Source organism: Mesoplodon mirus (assembly GCF_964341445.2).
Source record: "Mesoplodon mirus genome assembly, chromosome: 2".
Classification (NCBI taxonomy): Eukaryota; Metazoa; Chordata; class Mammalia; order Artiodactyla; family Ziphiidae; genus Mesoplodon; species Mesoplodon mirus.
The window spans coordinates 168,617,977-168,638,216 of NC_138977.1; the positions used below are offsets into that span (position 1 = coordinate 168,617,977).

The 20,240-nt window shown below is 43.9% G+C and overlaps 1 protein-coding gene across 4 annotated transcripts in view; it reads right to left on the reverse strand.

The window, feature by feature from the left end:
- The window catches only part of FAM184B (family with sequence similarity 184 member B), a 124,367-nt gene that overhangs the window by 64,257 nt on the left and 39,870 nt on the right, over positions 1-20,240 (reverse strand). For all 4 annotated transcript variants that reach the window (XM_082600785.1, XM_082600784.1, XM_082600782.1 and 1 more), the window contains exons 2-7: positions 13,727-14,479; positions 12,829-12,964; positions 11,552-11,691; positions 10,784-10,987; positions 2,011-2,121; positions 94-201 (exon numbers count right to left, since the gene is read on the reverse strand). In XM_082600785.1, coding sequence (XP_082456911.1) covers positions 94-201; positions 2,011-2,121; positions 10,784-10,987; positions 11,552-11,691; positions 12,829-12,964; positions 13,727-14,479 — 1,452 coding nt within the window. The remainder of the gene's footprint in view (positions 1-93; positions 202-2,010; positions 2,122-10,783; positions 10,988-11,551; positions 11,692-12,828; positions 12,965-13,726; positions 14,480-20,240) is intronic.

The window sequence follows — 20,240 nt, forward strand, 5'->3', positions numbered from 1 at the left end:
CCGTTAATGCCAGCATGTGTCACTGGGGACACCAAAGTGCTGAAAAGAAGAAGAAAAATATCCTTAATTAAAGCAGAAAAAGCTAGAGGTTACCTGGGTCTCTAAAATGCTGCAGTGCTGGCAGTCCAATTCTTGGGGCCGTTCATTGCCTCTTGGGGGACGTACATTATTCTGTTGGATAAATTCTTCCAGCCTTAAAACCTAAAACAGAAGAATAGAAACATTCAGCAATAAAACAAAGTCCTATCACCCGGCTGTGGTCATTAATCTGGGACCCATTCCCTTGGGTCAATCAGTTCTGGGGACTGTGCCCCACTAGACAAATCCCAGACATGCTTCTAGAGAGGCCATTTCTAATTAGCTAGTTGCTTCATCTCTCCAGAAGAAGATGAGCCTGGCAGGTTTACAATATTCCACACTTCTCTTTAAATTATTCACATCCACATAACTATATCAGAGCTGTAGCATGGTTTCCATTAGTTTTCATACCATTCCTGGAAGGCCACCCTATTTCTTTTTTACAAAGTTAGCTGGTAAAGAAAAGGAACAATATTTAAGAATTATACAGATAATATGAGAGAAGAGTGGCTAAATGCTGCTATTAAATTATAAAGGCTTAATTATGATTATTATTAACCAACTAATTGTAGAGTGTCAATTAAACGGTCTGGTTTCCCTGCTCTAGACTTTGAGAAGAACAAGGTCAATAACCATAAAGGAACCTCAGATGTTGCTAAAACTAATGCTCCTCAGGCAGCTCCTCAGGTGTAAAGTGGGGAGGAGAAGGGACAGAGAGCAAGATGGTAAGATCATAAAATATCGTCCCTGCCTTCAAGGAGCTGTCATCTTATGGAGCAGACAGATGCATGTTTACAATCACAACAACATTCAGTAGACACATGTACAATATATAAGAGCATCATTAATGGTGTGTTTGCTCTGTGCCAGGCACAGACCTAAGCATTTTACAGTATTAACTCTTTTAATTCTCCTAACAATTACTATGAGGTAGGTACTACTGCAGAGAACTTACGGCAATAAACTCTGCCCAGGGAATTCCAGCACAGTGTTAAGGGCACTGAAGATGAATAGGAGTCCGTCAGTGACAAGTTCTTCTCCCTAGTAACACTGTCCACAACGCCTTTAAACTTTGAACTTGGTCCCTGGGTGGTTTGGACAAGTGGGCCCAAGAAGAAAACTCCATTGTTCAGCTGGTTTACATCCATTCCTTACCCTGCTCTCCTTGCCTGCCTCCACCAGGGAGGAGGCTGGCCACGTGGCACAGATATTACCAATGGGAATAGGAGTCAGCTGGGGTCTTCTGCACATGCTTTTGTTTTCCTGATGAAGTGGGAAGGCCTGGTCATCCCTGCCCCTCCTTCTTTCCTGCTTTAACTTTGGGCATGACAACTGGAACAGTGACAGTCATTCTCACAGCCAAGGGGAATCTGAGCCAACTTCTCCTGCGTGCAGTGCTAGGAACCTACGATGCATTTAGGGGCCATGAAAATATTTTCATTTCTTTCAGAATCAGAAGAAAAAACTGTAGCCTGAGCATATTCACCTTTATGACAGTGCAGTTACAAATTATAATTTTTAATTCTTTTTGATAAAGAAAAGAGCCCAGGAAGGCAGAAGTATCTAATGCCCAAGACACGGATAATAAAGCTGGGGGTGGGGAGAGGGCAGGACCAAGATGTTTGCAGATTTTCCAGGCCTGATATCATTTAGCCACAGAATCAACACCAGCAGCCTCCTGCCTCCCTCTTTTATGTGTGACATTAAGTGCCTCTTTGTTAAGCCTCTATAAAGCAGGCTCTCTGTTATCTGCAGCTGAATTTATGCCCCTGAGACAGCCTTCCTGTCAGGATGAAGTCGTTTTCTTCCTTCCAAGGATGCTAAATGTAAGGAGGTCACGGCAGCTTCCCAAGGTTCCTAGCATCTCAGTTCATCAAAAACTCCTGGAGCCCAGAACCATCATTCCAAGAACAGCTTTTATTCGGGACTTACCTCAAGCAGTGAATTCTGGAGCTTCACACTTAGGGCCTCTTTCTCTTCTTGCAGATGCTTTATTTCATTTTCTGATTTCCTCTTCAATTCCTCCAACTGTGCTTCTACTTCCTAAATGATGAATGTAAGAGTTAACCACACAAGCCACAAAAACATGGACAGGACACACCCTGCCTTATTCCCAAAGGGGTTCAAAGAAACCCACAAGGGTCATAAACTACTATAAGAAAACATAAAGTAGGGCTTCCCTGGTGGCGCAGTGGTTGAGAGTCCGCCTGCCGATGCAGGGGACGCGGGTTTGTGCCCTGGTCCGGGAAGATCCCACATGCCGCGGAGCGGCTGGGCCCGTGAGCCATGGCCGCTGAACCTGCGCGTCCAGAGCCTGTGCTCCACAACGGGAGAGGCCACAACAGTGAGAGGCCCGCATACCGCAAAAAACAAACAAACAAGCATAAATTAGAAATACATGAGAAAGTCCAAAGAAAACAGGTGCTAAATTCACACAAAGTCGAATATATACTGGGGGTGGGGAGGTGGGGGCAGAGTAAAACCCTGGCTTTAAACTTCGTAGTGTCAAATAAGAAAAGAGAATGCTCGTTACTGACAGAATTCCCACGGTTCTATAAATCAAAAAGCCAACTACATCCTCAGTTGCAGGGAAATATCAAAAGCAGAATGAAATTTCTTCTTTGGCCTTCTCAACAGCATCCTTACTTTAGTCAAAATGATGGGATTCATAGGGCTGCTTCCTCCATGGTCCCTCCCCACAGCCTCATAGTCTCAGCACAAAGCAGATCCAGATAAAAGAACATTCTGGAGCCCATGTGAGTGGTGCAGCTGCATTTTAGCTGCGTGATCTTGGGCACATTTCCTAACCTCTCTGTGATTCAATGCATTACTTACATGCTTAGCACAGTTCTAGGTACATAGTAAGGGACTGATAAATGCTAAGTAGTACTATTCTTACAGATGCTTACGCTCTCTGATTTAGCTTAATACCTGGGGAAATTTTTCAAGTGTCTAGAGCAGTGAATGAAATATTCTGTTCCTCGTAGCTGAATTTTAGGTAGATATTAAGTCATTTATTTGTTCAACAAGTATTTACTGAGACCTACAATGTGCTTGGCACTGTTCTTGAAGCTGGGGATAAAAACAGACAATATGCTTACTCACCAGGAGCTCACATTTGCGTGAAAGAGATAGGCAGCAAAGTCAACAGCTATAACGCAGTAGATACCATGTTGGATGGTGATAATTGATTACAGACCTTTATGCTCTAACTGGAAGTAGATGGACATATTAGCAGATGACATTTACTGTGTGTACCATTTTCTGGGCGCTTTTCACAGATCATCTCGTTGATCCTTATGAAAACCCTTTGAGCTAGGTAGTATTGTTAAAGTTCATTATACAGATGAAGAAATGAAGCTTGAAGAGGTTAAATAACTTGCCCAAGGTCATGCAGCCCATAAGCAGAAGAGTCAAGATCCAAACTCAGGAAAGGATGACTGCTTGGCTGTGCTTCTTCCCTGCCTGCATGGGTCCAGTTATACGTGGACATTTTTCAACAGTAAATACTACAGTACTACACAGTCTGTGGTTGGTTGAACCTGTGGATGTTGAGGAACTGCAGATACGAAGGGCCTACTATAAGTTATACTTGGATTAACTCCCACGTTGTTCAAGGGTCAACTGCAGAATGAATGGACTTTATGGCTGATTGAATGTGAGGGATAACAGAGAAATTATGGATTTCTGGATTTCTGACTCCTGGATTTCTAACCTGATCATCTAAAAAGATGCAGCTACTGATCATCTGGATGACACCTTTACACTTTCTATGGGGCCAGCCCCAGGCCAGGCCAGTGGTCCTGGGGTGGTGTTTAGCATTGTCCCTGGTGTCAGTCATTTAAAAGAGAAGAAGAGAGGGCTGTGATTAGATTGTAAGGGTCGCATGATGTGGACACTTAGCCCATGTATAGTGTCTTCAGTAAATCCACCAACTCCTTTTGCAGGGCTTGTTGCATTGGAGAGTTCATTTTCTGAAGATGATAGATAAACTTTTTGTTTAAAATAAGTTGAGATAACTTAAGCAACCATCAGAAATAAGGCCGTCCCCTCAGCAGAGATTGATTTTTTTTTACTTCATTATTTAGTCCCTTATTCACAGAATCTTTTATTGAACAGAAGTTTTTTTTAACATGCTTATTGGTGCAGACACTCGCTAACTCTGCCAAGGCATGTTCACTGTAACAGCACAGTGGAAACCCCCTGCGAGAAAGATGCTTAGCATAAAGCAGTGGCTATTTCTAATCTTGCACAGCCTAATGTCCTCGGGTATATGTAATCAATCACAGCTTCAGCTGTTACCTTGATAAATGGACCTAAAGGGAAAAAATTTCCCCACAAATTTCCTCAAGTGACCTTGAGGATTTCAACAGGAAGCGTTAACATTCTCTTCCTAACTCGTGGAAAGAGAAAAAACAACTACAAAGACAAGAAGATGAGGAAAAAGAAGGAGATGAATGCTTTCAGATATATAAATTGCTGCATCCCACCCCTAGAAGAAGGCTCCGTGGGCTATTAATTTACAGGATTCACAGAGTACTTTCATAAGCTCTGTTCTCATTTAACTCTCATAATACTTATGGAAAAAGGCTTTATTGCATCCATTTCACATGAAGCAAATCCAATGGCTGGTAAGAGGCAAAAGCAGGACTCCCACCCTTTTTCTGCTTTCTTGTCTAGACTGTCCACAATTACTGGCAGTTTAAGAAAAGACACATAAGGGAGCCACTGTGACGGGAACAACAAATAAGCAGCCACAGGAAATCACCAAGCAGATTTCAGTTGGCATTTTAAAGGAAAACATGTTAACTTTTTTCAAGAAGAAAAATCACTCTTTGTTATGTATTTATAGTAAAGTTCCTGATGTAGCTGAAAGAGTAAACCAGTACAAAGCCTGAAATGTCACTCAGAAGGGGGAGGCAGAAGAGATAATGATCTTAAAATTTCCATACTGTATAAAAACTATAACCTACAGCAAAACATTGCAAATAAACTACACTTCAATTTAAAAATTTGAATACAGAAAAAAACTATAACCTACAGACCAAAGACATCCAATGAACCCCAAACAGAAAAACACAAAGAATATCACACCATGACATATCATAATCAAATTGTGATATGATAAAGAAAAAAGTCTTAAAAGCAATCAGAAAACAAAAAGATACACTATGCACAGTGGAGAACAGATGAGAGCAGCTACCAACTTTTCATCTGAAGAAAATACAAACCAAAAATTTTTTAAAGTTGAACAGCATCTTTAAAGTGCTGAAAGAAAAAAAACTGTTAACCTAGAATTCTATATCCAGCAAAATAACCTTCAAAAATGAAGGCAAAATAAAGACATTTTCAGACATATAAACACTGAGAGAATTTGCTGTGAGCAGACTGACACTACAAGAAACATTAAAGGAAGTTCTTCAGGCCAAAAGAAAATGATACCAGATGGGGCGCTTGAATATGCCAAAGGAATGAAGAGGGTAGCAATGGTAAATTAGAAAATATAAAAGACTTTAGTTTTCTCATTTAAAAATTCTCTCTAAGAGATAATTGACTATTTAAGGAAATAGAAAAGCTATGTAGAGTTTATAACATATGTAAAGTAAAACATATGACAACAACTTCACAAAGGTTAGGAAAGGCTAAATAAAAATAGTGTGTTGCTTCTCTGTACAAACCTTACAGCAACACAATATGTATGAAGTAACATACTATTTGATGGCAAACAATGATAAAGTCGCATGTTATAAATCCTACAGCAACTATGGCACACCATCCCCTCCCCAAAAGAAGGCTATCTAACAAGTCACTAGTGGAGATAAAAAAGGGAATACCAGGGCTTCCCTGGTGGTGCAGTGGTTGAGGGTCTGCCTGCTGATGCAGGGGACGTGGGTTCATGCCCTGGTCCGGGAGGATCCCACATGCCGCGGAGTGGCTGGGCCCATGAGCCATGGCCGCTGAGCCTGCGCGTCTGGAGCCTGTGCTCCACAGCGGGAGAGGCCACAACAGTGAGAGGCCCGCGTACTACAAAAAAAAAAAAAAAAAAAAAAAAAAGGGAATACCAAGAGCTATATATTCAAGTAATCAAAAATAAACAGAAAAACAGGCAAAAAGAAAAAAGATGTGACAAATAGAAAAAAAACCCAACTCAGCAATATGGTAGACTTCATGATAATTACATTGAATGTAAATGGTCTAAATGACCCTCAAAAGTCAGACTGCCAAGCTGAATAGAACAGAAAATCCAGCTATCCTATTTGGGTTGGCCAAAAAGTTCGTTCAGGTTTTGTAACATCTTATTGATCCTGAACGAACTTTTTGGCCAACCCAATACAAAAGCACTTTGACTAGAAAGATACTGGTAGGTTAAAAGTAAAGGAATGGATTAAAATAGACTGTAACAGTAACCACAAAAATGATAGAATGTCCATATTTTTATCAAAGTAGACCTCAGGACAAGGAATATTCCATAATGAGTAAGGGGCCAATTCATTGAGAAGACATAATAAGCCTAAATGTGTATGTACCTCATAAATAAGTTTGAATTTATCTAAAGCAAAAACTGACAGAACTAAAAGGGAAAATATAAAAACTGACAATTTAAATTTGAGATTTCAATACTCCTCTCTCAATAAACAACAGAACAAATAGAGAAAAAATTAGTAAGGAAATAAGATACTTGAACAACACTATCAACCAACTTAACCTAATTATTATTTATGAAACACTCCACTCAAGAGCAGCAGATCCATATTCTTTGCAAGGGCACCTGGACCATTCATCAAGATAGACCATCCCTGGGCCATACAATAATATGAGCTAACTGAAAAGGAAAGAACAGAATCTGTTCTTTGATCACAAGAGAACTAAATTAGAAATCAATAACAAAGAGATATCTGGAAAGGTTCCAAATATTTGGAAAATAAGCAACCTATTTCTAAATAACGAAGAATATTTTTGGAGTTGATAGAAATAAAAAGTTGAAAAGAATTAGACAAAATCATTCACATTCACATTATTACTGAAATTAGAAAGCAGAGGCCTAGAATGGTTTGGGGTGACTTATTTAAGGTGACAACGTGGCTGCTTCCCCAGCACAGCACTTCTTACACCCAGACTTGACAGATGGTTTCAGTGCATGTCTTGTTCCTCCTTCCAGACTGTGAGCTCCCTGTAGGCATGGCTGATTCCTGTATCCCTGCATTGCTCAAAACACCAAGTATGCATTCAATGAATGATAAATAAACCATAAATGGATATTGGCAGGGTGAAGACCTGAAGGCTGCTCTCCAAGGCCCAGGGCAATGTTTATTCTGTTCTGCTACATAGACAGAGGGCAAAAGTTAGTGGCTTTGGAGTCAAGGTAGCCCTGACTCACACCCAATTCATGTGATACTCAAGTGACTTCATTTCCCAGGTTCCTCATCTGTGAAATGGGAAAACAACCCCTGCCTACAGGGCTGAGGTAAGAATTAAATCATGGAGTGGAGAGCTGTTGCTCCTTTGGCTGCCCACCCTCTGATCCTTCTCTGAATGTTTGGGAAATTCTCCATCTGATACATCAGAGCCATCCTTCCACCACAGAACCAGAAAATGTCAGACTTACCTTCCCAGACTCCCTTGTGATGAGGGCATGGACATGTGATTGAGGCATGTGATGAAGGCATGTGACCAATCAGACACACCCACCCCAGATTCTGAATTGGAAGCCATCGATATGTACAAGCTGGAGTCATAAAGGATCTGGCAGCTGAACTTCCCAGGGGCAGCAGGGGCAGCCATTCTATAGCAGCTCTGGCTGACAGAACTTTCCGTGATGATAGAAATGTTCTAAAATATAATGTAGCTAATGTGTAGAAATCCCTCAACACTGTGCTATCCAATCTGGGAGCCACTAGCCACATATGGCAATTGAGCACTTGAAATGTGGCTAGTTCCACTGAGGAACTGAATTTAAAATATTATTTAATTGTAATTGATTTAAATGTAAATAACCACATGTGTCAAGAGGCTACCATATTGGACAGTGTAGTTCTGCAGGCAACATCCAGGGCCCAGTGTCGGTGATGTCAGCTGTGTAAACAGAAGGTCTGGGCTCAGACGTGGCAGCAAGGGTGTCTTCATCACTGAGTAGCTTGCCAAGCCCAGTTCCCTAATTTTCCAGAAAGCTTTTCATTACCCTTTACTAAATTCCTTTCTTACCTAAACCGCCTAGCGTGGGTTTGTGATGCTTGCCACCCAGAATCCTAAGTGATACAAATGAGGTGTAGAACGCAGCAGTGTCTAGAACTCAGTGAGGACTCAATAAATCCTTCCACACTCTTCTAGGAATCAACATGGGCAAGTGCTAATTATAGGACACGTACTCTGCTCTGTCTGTGAAGATTAAGTCGTAATATCATCTAATCCTACAGACAGGAAAGGAAGATAAACTGTTTGGGTGAACTCCAGCCCATCTCCTATGGTGTCTTTTTCAGGTTAAGGTAGCATTCAGGATACACAACATACTTATACTCAAGGGCCCAAAGGAAAAGTGTGCTCTTAACTCTGGAGGGGAAACTGGTATCTATATTTAGTCCACAAACACCAGATCTGGGATCTCTTCAAGTTTTTACCTTCCTGTAGTCTGCATGGCCTAATTTATATAACTTATATCCTCAGTTTGTAGAAATGACCATAATTTTTTAAAAGAAAATAAAAAACCAGGAGGAAATGCAATTTATTTCTACATGATTCATTTCCCAAATGGATCCATGCCCCTGATTAAAGCTGAAGTGGGATTTCTACACTCAGAGTCAGGATTGGCTGACAGGTTACCAGGGCAACCTGTAGCTCTGGGAGAGCTACTGTCCCTCCCACTGATTGTGGCTCACGATGGAAAACGGGTTCAGCTTTCCTCCAATGAGGATTGGATTTGTGCAACCAGTCACTGCTCATGGGGAGGAAAGTGCCTTCAATACAGCTGCTTCCCGCTCTGCGCAGGGATGGGAAACCACGGCCTCTGGAGTCAGACTGCCAAGTTTTAATGTAGCTGCACCACTTACAGTCTGTGTGAGTGGATACATAACATCTTTGAGCCTCAGTTTTCTCATCTGTGAAATGGGGATATGAACACTCATTTTGTAATCCTGTTGGGAGGATTAAATGTGTTCATAAGAATAAAGTGCTTTATAAAGTACAGTGGACACTAAATAATATTATCACACATGATGTCATCTAATGCACATGGTAACTAATCACAGCCACCGTTTACCAAACTTTTGCTACATGTTGTACACTGAGATAAGAGTTCATATATAAAACCATATTTAGGAGCTTCCCTGGTGGCACAGTGGTTAAGAATCCTCCAGCCAATGCAGGGGACATGGGTTCGAGCCCTGGTCCAGGAAGATCCCACATGCCACAGAGCAACTAATCCCATGTGCCACAATTTCTGAGCCTGCACTCTAGAGCCTGCGGGCCACGACTACTGAAGCCCATGCGCCTAGAGCCCGTGCTCCGCAACAAGAGAAGCTACCGCAATGAGAGGCCTGTGCACCACAATGAAGAGTAGCCCCTGCTCGCTGCAACTAGAGAAAGCCCGCGTGCAGCAATGAAGACCCAAAGAAGCCAAAAAGTAAATAAATAAATAAATAAATAAATTTTAAAAACACCATATTTAATTCACATAACAAGCCCCCAAAGTATTTATCCTTATTCTCAAAATCAGGTTTCAGAAAGATTAAGTGACCTGTCTGTGGTAGTAAAGCCAGTGAAAGAGTCAGGACTTGGACCCAGGACTAGACTTTCTTAAGTTCATTTATTTATCCAACACATATTTATTGAGTATCTACTACTCTTCACCACCACACATTGCATTCCTCGGTGATATATGATTATCTTTCAGTGAAAACTCATAGTGATAATGCAAGTACTTAGATTAGAAAGAAGCCTTCTCATAATAATTAAAGCACCACCTATGCTCACAATAATACTGATATACTTCACTCTTTTCCTAAAGCATTCATATACATATGTTATTTGCTTTCCTCAGCAAACATGAGCGATGATGCTTTGCATTCCCTCTCAGCAGAAAACGCCCCCTTTGGTGGGAAGTTGGAACAGTACTCAAAGGCTGAGAAACTTCTCTCCCACTGGTTAATTAATTACCTTCATCTACCTAGTGCCTCTTACGCCCCAGGCGCTATGATGTGCTTCGTTTTTTCACACATGGATTACCTCATGCAATCCTCGCAGCTCCTCTGTGAGGTGCTATTATCACCATCTGTTTTATAAATGAGTAACTTGGGGCCCCCGCAGAGTTTCCCTGTGAGGAGTCCAGGTTAAATAACTTTCTGTGGTCACAGAGCTAGAAGGTAGCAGAGCTGGGATTTGAATCCAGGCAGTCTGCCAGGCCTGCGTGTTCACTTCATGTTTTTCTCTCTGTTTTTGCAGATTAGAGGATTTGAGTTTCCCTACATTAAACACTCATATGACGCAATTCCACCCCATGTCAACAACTCTAGGCCCTATTGTCTCACAGCCCTGGGGTGCCCTGTCTCCTCCTGAAGACTCTGAACTCCCTCTGATCAGAGAACTAGCTGAGATCTATATACAACAGGAGCTCAGTAAATGCTTGAGGAAGGAAAGAAGAAACAAAAGAGGAAAGGAGGGAGGTAGAGGCAAGGAAAAACAAACGGAACGTATCTCTGAAAGGGGATCTCACCTTCTGTAGCCTCTGCCTCTCAGCTTCCACTGATGAGCGAACTAATTGGATTTCCACCATGTGCTTCTTCACCAAGTCTTCTAGGCGCTTCACCAGTTGGTCTTTGAGATGTTTCTTCTCCTCTTCTGTCTGATCTTTGATTTTACGAAGGTCTTCATATTTTTGCTTCATATATTCTGTCTCAATACATGCCTCTTTCTTGGTCTACAAAAAGAAAAAGGGCTTGTAAAACTGCCAGGGTGGGGAGAGGAGGAGATCACCATTTCTCTTTTGTGTAACTTCTACAATGTTGATTACTGATTTCAAAGCATGTATCACAAGGTACAATAAAGTTTATAAAATCACGTTTGATATCTGTAAGAGACTTCACTTTATCTGCCATCGGAAAAGGGCTTTTTGGAGTAGTGTATCTATTGTCATAGGATCAGATATTCCAGCCCATACTGTAGCAGTTTCTAAAAAATGTTTTGTTTGTTTTGACTGGGAACATATAGCAGGAATCTTAAGCAAGCTTCCAGTTTCCCAGGAGCTAATGATAAGGAGTTGGGAGAATTCTGCTACATTCTCAGTCTCCTAGCTTGACATGCAATGACATGCAGATGGCAGGACGTTGGCTGGAACTTCACACCCATGCATGCACCCCTGAAACTATGGGACCTGTTGCTTCCAAGTGGACCTGTCATGGTTTGGGGCGGGCCTCCATCTGAAGCTCATTCCAGCAGAGTCCCCCTGTGACTGCTCCATCACCAGGGCTGGGTCAGACAGTACCTGTGTATCTGTGCCTCCTTTCATGCACGGACACTCCTTGGGAAAGTTCTGATCCTGCTGAGGATGGAGACTGCAGACTTCCAAATCATTCTCTTTCCCTAGGACTTCATTCTCTGAAACCCTCTCTGTCTTCATGTCATCTGCAAGTACAGTGTCAACATCATTGGGAATGCCCTTGGCCTTGGCCTCATGCCTGAGGCCTCTGCAGTTGGGTCGCCATTCTGCTATTCAACTATTTTGCCCTTGACTCCCCTATGTAATCCCTGCTCCATGGCCTTCTGGCCTCAAGCATGGTCCAAGTGATGATGGTCACCTTTGCCCAAGTAGCATCTTGAGTTCAAACAGTTGTCCGGCTCTCCCTTCTTAAACTAGTCATCTTCACATTTTTTTGATTGTGCTTTCCACAGGTTAAAAAAAATTGAGGACGTTCCTGGATATATGTACATTCAAAGGATTTAAATAAAGAGATTTCAAGTATAAGACAAAAAATAAATATAGTTAGAATTGCTCAGTTTCTTCCCATATGCCCTACTTCTGAGACCACTGCTGTAAACCCTCCACACTCTCTGGTTCCAACTCGTTCTTTCCAGCCCTAGGTGATTTCTTCTTTCCCAGACACCTCACTGCTGCCTGGGCCACACCCATGATAGCAAGGCATGCTGTGGGCTGTAAAGTAGCAGTCCCATAAATTCCCTAGAGGCAGAGCCTATGTTTTGTGCCTTTGTTATATCTGCCAGTGTCAAGCTGATGACACTGTACATATTCAAGAACTTTCTGATGAGGGAGCTCAGTGGAAAGCACTTTGGAGTCAGATAATCTGAGACTCAGACACCACCTCTATCACCAGGTAGCTGGCTGGCCTTGAGCTAGCCACGTAACTTTCTCAGCCTCATGTCTTCATCTGTGACATGGGATACTGACAATACCTAACTCACAAAATTATTGGGGACACCCAATAACATCACTGTGTGAATGATGTTAGAGTATAAAGCGTTGTCTAAGTCTGGGGAAAAGCCAGAGAAATTCAGGCACTATGGTGGATCTGGTGGAGAACTTTCTGGGGGGCCAGACATCCTTTTGCATCATGCCTTTTAAATACCTGACCTGCGGCAGCTCTGGATGTCGGCTCACTTGTGACCTGCATGGATTGGACTTGCCCACCAGGCAGGTCAGATCAAATAGCCCTGCCCTCCACTCTGCTCCCTCAACAGTCTCAAGGCTGCAAGCAGCGTCAGGCCAACCTTTGCTGTGTAAGGAAATTGTTCCGGGCATCTCACCGCTTTTCTGTGTCACATGACACTCCTTCAACATTAGCCTGTCTTTGGCAACAGCCAGCTTCTCCCCAAGTTTTTCTGCAGTGCTTTTCAACTCTGAATTCTCCTGTCGAGCCTCCTTGAGCTGCACATCCAGGTCCTAAACAGACAGAAAGGGTCTCATTTCTCTTGTTACAGTTCTGTGTCGAGACATCCTGTGTACATCAGATCTGAAAAGTGGGTACGTGCACAGCATATGCCTTTAATCTCTGGAATTCAGTGGCTCAGGGTTCATCAAATCCCTACTCATCCTCTGATTGGCTGTGTGACTTTTGGCAAGTTATTTAACCTTTCTGTAGTGAGGATCAAATGAGATAAAGTGTCTGCGACAGAAAAAAAAATGCTCAGGGAGTATGAAGGATACTAGCTGCTGTTACTTTTAGAGATGGGGCTCTGTGAGTCTGTGGGCCTCATGTAACTGACTTGTCAATGGTCTGGCTTTCCACAAATACAAAGCCCCAAGGATGTTAGGAGAGCAAGTTGTTATGGAGTGAGTGGGGGCTTTAGAATTAGGCTGAATTGAGTTCAAACACTTTGTAGCTGTGTGCCCAGCTAGGCCCATTCTTAAGCTTCTCAATTTTAGTTTTATCTTCTCATCTCTAAATTCTAAGTCTCTCAGCTCTCAGAGGACAGGGATCAAGGCCGGCTCACCGTGTGTCTCCTGCCCACAGCCCCGGCCTGGCACATAGTAGGTGTTTCATACCTACTTGCTGAATGAATGTAGCTGAACTCCATGGAGGTAATAATGCTCGCTCTGGCGGAAGTCAAGGGCTTCGCGCAGTGCGTGACACACCGTAGGTGTTAGACACTAGGGGCCATGCTTAGTCTCCCATTTGGAAGGTAGGAAGAGTTCCTGCTTTACCTGAATGCAGTCCTTCAGCTTCTGGGCGTACTTCTTCAGGTCACTTATCTTGCGGCCTCTGTGCTCCAGATCCCCTTCTAGCTTCCGGACCTGGGCCTGCAGGGCCGCCTCCTGCGCCTGGAAGTTCTTCCGGAGGTCGGTCTCCTTCTCCTGCCACTGCCACAGGGCTTCGCTCACCGACTGCTGCATGGCCTGCCGGACGGCCTCGTTCTCCCGCTCGTACGTGGCCTGCAGCTCCTCAGCCTTCCGAGCATAGTCCTTGCTCAGCTGCTGGTTCTCCGCTCGCAGCCGCTCCACTTCCAGCAGGACCTCCCGCATTTCGGGGCCGCAGCCCGGCTCAGCCTGGGGCTCGGGACCCTCCTGGGCGAGCCGGCCCCACCGAGGCGCCTCGTGGCCGCTCAGGTGCCGGAGCCTCTTCTCGTAGTCGGCCTTGAGCTCCAGCATCTCCTTGGAGAGGGTGAGCACCCGCTCGGCGTGCTCGGCCTCCACCCTCAGTTCCCTCTCCTGGGTCTCCAGCCTGCACGCGGCCGACCGGGCCAGCGCCTCCTGCGTCAGCCGCTTCTGCAGCTCCAGGGCGCTCTCCAGGGCCTGGACGCGCTGCCTCAGGGCCTCCTCGCCCGCGCGGCCCTGCGCCTGCAGGAGCCTGGCCTCCGTCTCGGCCACCGCCTTCCGCAGCTCCTCCTGGTGGGCCTCACGCAGCGCCTCCACGCCCGCCTCGGCCTCCTCCTGGCGGGTGTTGAGGGTATAGATCACCTGCGGGAGAATTCGCAGAGCCGGGTTAGTGGGAGGGGTGTGGGTGTCATTGAGGGGCCACGTGACCAGAGAGGGCCGTAACCCTGGCGGTGACGTAGGCTGATCCCCATGAGCTGAACCTGAGAAGAGGATTTGAGTGGAATTGATTTATTAGAAACTGTCCCCAGGAGAAACCGGTAAGGCGTTCCATTGGGACCTCTGGGAAGCACCATGGGAATCCAGTGCAGGGTCTGAAACAATCTGGGACGCAAAAAGAGCCCCTCAAAACCAAACCAAAACAAAATACAACAAAACACTAGAAAATAGAATCCAGCAATGTAAAAAAAGGATTACACACCATGACCAAGTGGGATTTATCCCAAGAGTGCAAAGTTGATTTAACATCTTAGAATGGGATTAACATATATACACTACTATGTGTAAAATAGTTAGCTAGTGGGAACCTGCCGTATAGCACAGGGAGTTCAGCTCTGTGCTCTCTGACGACCTAGATGGGTGGGATGGGGGCGGGGGGCAGGCAGAGAAGGAGGGAGTCCAAGAGGGAGGGGATATAGGTATACATATAGCTGATTCACTTCACTGTACAGCAGAAACTAACACAACATTGTAAAGCAACTATGCCTCAATTAAAAAAAAAAAAAGACAGAATAAACAGAAAACCGAAAATAGTAAAGAAAAAAAAATCAATGTGACACACCACGTGAATAACATAAAGGACAAAACCCACAAGATTGTTTCAACAGACACAGGAAAACCATTTGACAAAATCCAATACCTCTTCATAACAAAAACACTGACCAAACTAGAAAGAGAAGGGAACTCCCTCAACCCAATAAAGGGCATCTATGAAAAACCCACAGCTAACATCATACTCCATGGTGAAAAACTGTTCTCCATAACTGCAGGGCTAGGTGCTGAATACACATTCAGAATCTCAGAGAATCCTCATGGCAGCCCTGCTAAATTGGTATTTTTCTCCCCATGCTAAGAGTGAAACATTGAGGTTCAGAGAAATTAAGCAACTTTTTCAAGGTCACAAGGGATAAGAAGATTTGAATAACCTGTGCTCACAGCATGGTACTGCACTGTATCTCACCGTCCCACTTGAACATTCATTCATTTACGCATTTACTGAATATCTCAGATGTACCATGTTCTGTGCTGAGAACTAGGAATATGTGCTGATCAATAAGGCAACTGAGGGCTTCCCTGGTGGCGCAGTGGTTGAGAGTCCGCCTGCCGAGGCAGGGGACACGGGTCTGTGCCCCGGTCCGGGAAGATCCCACATGCTGCGGAGTGGCTGGGCCCGTGAGCCATGGCCGCTGAGCCTGCGCGTCCGGAGCCTGTGCTCTGCAACGGGAGTGGCCGCAACAGTGAGAGGCCCGCGTACCGCAAAAAAAAAAATAAATAAATAAATAAAATAAGGCAACTGACATTGCAACCTCAAAAATATTATAATTCGTCAGGAGAGTCTGACAAGAATATGGTCAGTTTCAACGCACTAAGTGCTATGAGAGGGATCAGCGCCACTTACTAGGGAAACACAGAGGCAGGGTCTAGTAGAAAAGACGACTTCCCAGAAAAAGGGAGCCTTGTCTCCTCATCCTTGGGGGTGACCCGTTTCCTTTTACATGTCATCTTTCATGTGGATAAGAACAATATGACTTCTTTGTGTTGTATCATAGCACTTGGTATGAAGTTGAGCACACAACAGGTTTGTAATAAGTATCTATTACGGTACTGTTGCTGGTCATCAAAGATTCATGCTTTCTTTCCACAGAGTTGCTGCAGAGGAACAGCCACCAAGCAGAGACCACATTTCCTAGTCCCCTTGCATCTAGATGGGACCATATGACTAGTGATTGCCAATGGAATGTGGCCAGAGGTGGATGTGCGTCATCTCAGGGCCAACGCTGGGGTTAGGGTTAAGGGGAGGGTTAAGAAGGTGGCATGTCCTTTCCCGTCTCTTTTTCCAACTGCAAACTTATTGTGGAGTGAAAGATAGAAGGTGCCTGGGTCCTCAGTGACTGAGTAGAAGGCCACCTGCCCACCAGGAGCACTGGCCTTGATCTCTACACGAACAAGAAATAAACTATTGTGTTGAGCCTCTGAAGTCTTGACATTTATTTGTTACAACAGCTATGATCACCCTGGGAGAACTCACAGGACTCAGCATACAGTCATCCTCATGGCTATGATTAATTATAGAGAAAGGATACAAAGCAAAATCAGCAAGCGGAAAACGAGCTTGGCAGTGGTGGAGGTCAGCGGGGAGTCTGGAGGAAACAAGGTGAAAGCTTGCAAGAATCCTCCACAAGTGGAGTCACACAGGACTTGCTTATTTTCCCCAGCAAGGGGGTGTGACAACACATGTGAAATACTGCCTACCAAAGGAGCTCATTGAAGACTTAGCAAGGTTTTTACTGGGGGCTAGTCGGGTAGACAACTTCTTCTCGGCATTACCAAAATTCCAGACTCCCAGAAGGAAAGTAAGTGCTCACATAAATCACATTGTTTGCACAAACAGTTAAGGCCTGCTGAGATATTCTTATTCGTGTGGGTGATGGGAACCCTCTGGGAATCCACGTTCCCAGATGCCAGCCAAGGGTCAATTTTGCAAGCAGACCATTCTAAGATAAGCAGTCTCAGGTGTGCTATATTAACTTTTCTGCAACCTGACACCCCAACTGATAAAAAAAGATTGACTTTTATTTTCAGTGGAGTCAAGCTGTGCCAGATCAAATCTTAACATAAATGGGGTTTTCTTACGGTGAAGAACAAAACATCCTTGTAAGGTTTATTCCATGAAATTTGGCATTGGTTATTCCATTGAGGATAAAATAAATGAGTGATGGTGGTGGTGATCTTGAGAACTGCAGTTCCTACATTCACTATACCTGTACAACAGAAAACTTCATTGGAGATCCAGTATATTCTGATGCCACTAAAGCACTTACTGAAGAAAGAACCCAAGCATTGTACCCATTTGAGTGAGAACCATGTCGCCTGGATCAGGGTGTAAAGGACTTCAGCTTTTTCCAGCATTCACTCGTGAGTCTGTGTTGTCTGTGAAAATGCTCCCCATGGGCACATCCTTGAATTAACACAAGATCAGATTTCAGGCTGGAGGTAGCAGAGAGGGTCTCACACTGGGCTCAAGCCTCAAGGCACTTTGGCATGTACACTTTTATTCGTGGTGTCTTGCAATTAAAGTCCCCAAACAATCCCCACCAAAGACCTGCCCAAACTGTTCTCTTAGGCTGAGATCTGGTTACAGAACTTTAGGGTTTCTAGAGGTGCCAGACCCACCATCTCCTGACCCTCCTTAGAAGGTTACTCCAAGGGTATGTAGGCATAACCGGGAAAGTATGATACGTTATTATTCATATCATATTTTAGTCACCATCCTTTTTTATACACATATACATTCATATGCACCATGATTTTTTTTTATTTCATAGATATCTTGGAGATTATGCCATTTCTGTATATAAAGAGATTCCTCATTTTTATTTTTGGCTGCTTCCTATGCCACATCATATGGATGTGCTATGAATTATTTCTCCATTACCTGCTGATAGACATTAAGTTGTTTCTCTGTGGAAGATCATCAATATGTTTACTTCGGTGTTATTAAATAAAATTTTCCTTACTCTTTTTTTCCATTCCTGTTGGTAATCTTGAGGTCCAATTTTTGCTTATGAATGCAACAAATGAAATTCCAGAGCTTGGTCTTAAAAAACTCATCTTCACAGTTAATATAGAATCTTAGGAAAGAGATGAAAGAGGTGTCTCCTCTCCCAGCCATAGGTGGGGAGAGATGCCATTTTGCATCATAAAACTGATACGAAGAATTTGTATTAGAATTCTTCAGTTCAAAAGCATCAAACTCATTTCCCTGAACAACATGGAGACATGTGTGAATGTTCACAACTGTACCCGTGGCAAGGGCACTCCTGGCACTACTCTGTTGGGTCATCTTGCCTATTCTCAAGTCAGCGTCATCTTTTTCCACTCTCTCCACTTCCTCATTCTCAAAACCTTGATCTCTGAGCTTGCCCTCCTTCTTCCCCTAGCCCAATAGTCTCTTTTTACCTTAACTTCTCTCCTTTAAAGCCACAACCAATCATGTCAACTACCTTCTTATTGACATCTTCAAATCACCTGCCCACCTCATCTTTAGCCTCACATCCTTCATATTATGAACACCAGATCAACCCACCCACCTCAGCTCTTGTCAAATAATACTAACTGGTACTTAAGATTTCCAACCTCATCTGTGCTCTCCACACGGATACTATTTAATTGAGTTGTCGTAGTAATTCCCTATTCTTTTTTTCCACAAGGGCTAATTCAATTTTCTACCATGTTTCTCAGGGCTATGACCCTAAATGTTGGCCCACTGCTACTCTCCTAGCATAGTTATCTCCTGTTTTTTTGTTTTGTTTTGTTTTGGGTTTTTTGCGGTATGCGGGCCTCTCACTGTTGTGGCCTCTCCCGTTGCGGAGCACAGGCTCCGGACATGCAGGCCCAGCGGCCATGGCTCACGGGCCCAGCCGCTCCATGGCATGTGGGATCTTCCCAGACCGGGCCACGAACCCGTGTCCCCTGCATCGGCAGGTGGACTCTCAACCACTACGCCACCAGGGAAGCCCCTGTCCTGTTTTTTTTGAAGGAGTAATGATTAAGGGCTTGGACTCCAGAACCAGCCAAACTCAGCTGAAGTCCTAGCTTCACTGTCTCCTAGCTGGTGACCTGGGTCAGGTGATTCAACCCATCTGGAGCTCAGTTTCCTAACAGTAAAATCGGATTAACAATAGCACCAACCTCCTAAGGCTACATTGAGGGCTACATGAGATATTGCATAGAGACACCAGATACCGAATAACTACATAATGAATATTACCTTCTGTCCAGAGAAAAGGACTTGGACTTTTAACTGCAGGCTGGGAAAAAGCCAGAGCATTTGGTCATTCTTGGTATAGTATTGGGGGCAGAAGCAGACTGGTGTGGTTAAAGAGAGAATGGAGGGTGGGGAAGCGGAGATCAAGAACGTGTGCCATTCTTCCCCAAAACCACTGGTGAAGGGAATAGGGATAGAGTAGGCAGATGACTAGATGGGCAAACAGGATCAAAGTAACGTGGAGGGCACTAGAGATAGGCAGATAAGAAGATTTAGTAGAAAGGAAAAGAAACAGAAGAAATGGTATAACTCAAGATAAATGAGTTTTACTTGGAACAATTGGGGGAAAGCATAAGGAATTTCACCTCCTGTGTAAAGTGTCCTTTAGCTCCCTCCAGATAATAGAAACTTATCCCATTAATCTGTCCTCCAGTGCACTGTGAACCACTTGGTTGTTATGGCCCTTTCATATCATAGTATGGACATTTAGATGCTGGATGTCAAAGTAAAATGTGAGCTTCATAAGCATAGGGACCTCAGCTGATATATTCTTTAGTTCCCCAAGCACTTAGCACAATGGCTGGCCTGATCCAGACTCTCAGTGTGTTTCCTGTTAGACTGAAGGAGAACTTTGTAAGGGGTGGCAAGGGATTGAACGAATAGGATTCCAGAAGAGAGACCTGCAGGAGTAGAGGCCCTGAAGTGGGAGCACACACACATGAAACAGACAAGCATAACAAGTAAAAGACTAGGCTTTGGAGCCTACACTGCCTGAGTGCAGATCCTCTTTGCCATTGTATGGATGCCATACAACATATGGATCCAGATGCTATCTGCTCTCTGTTTGATCTTGGGCAT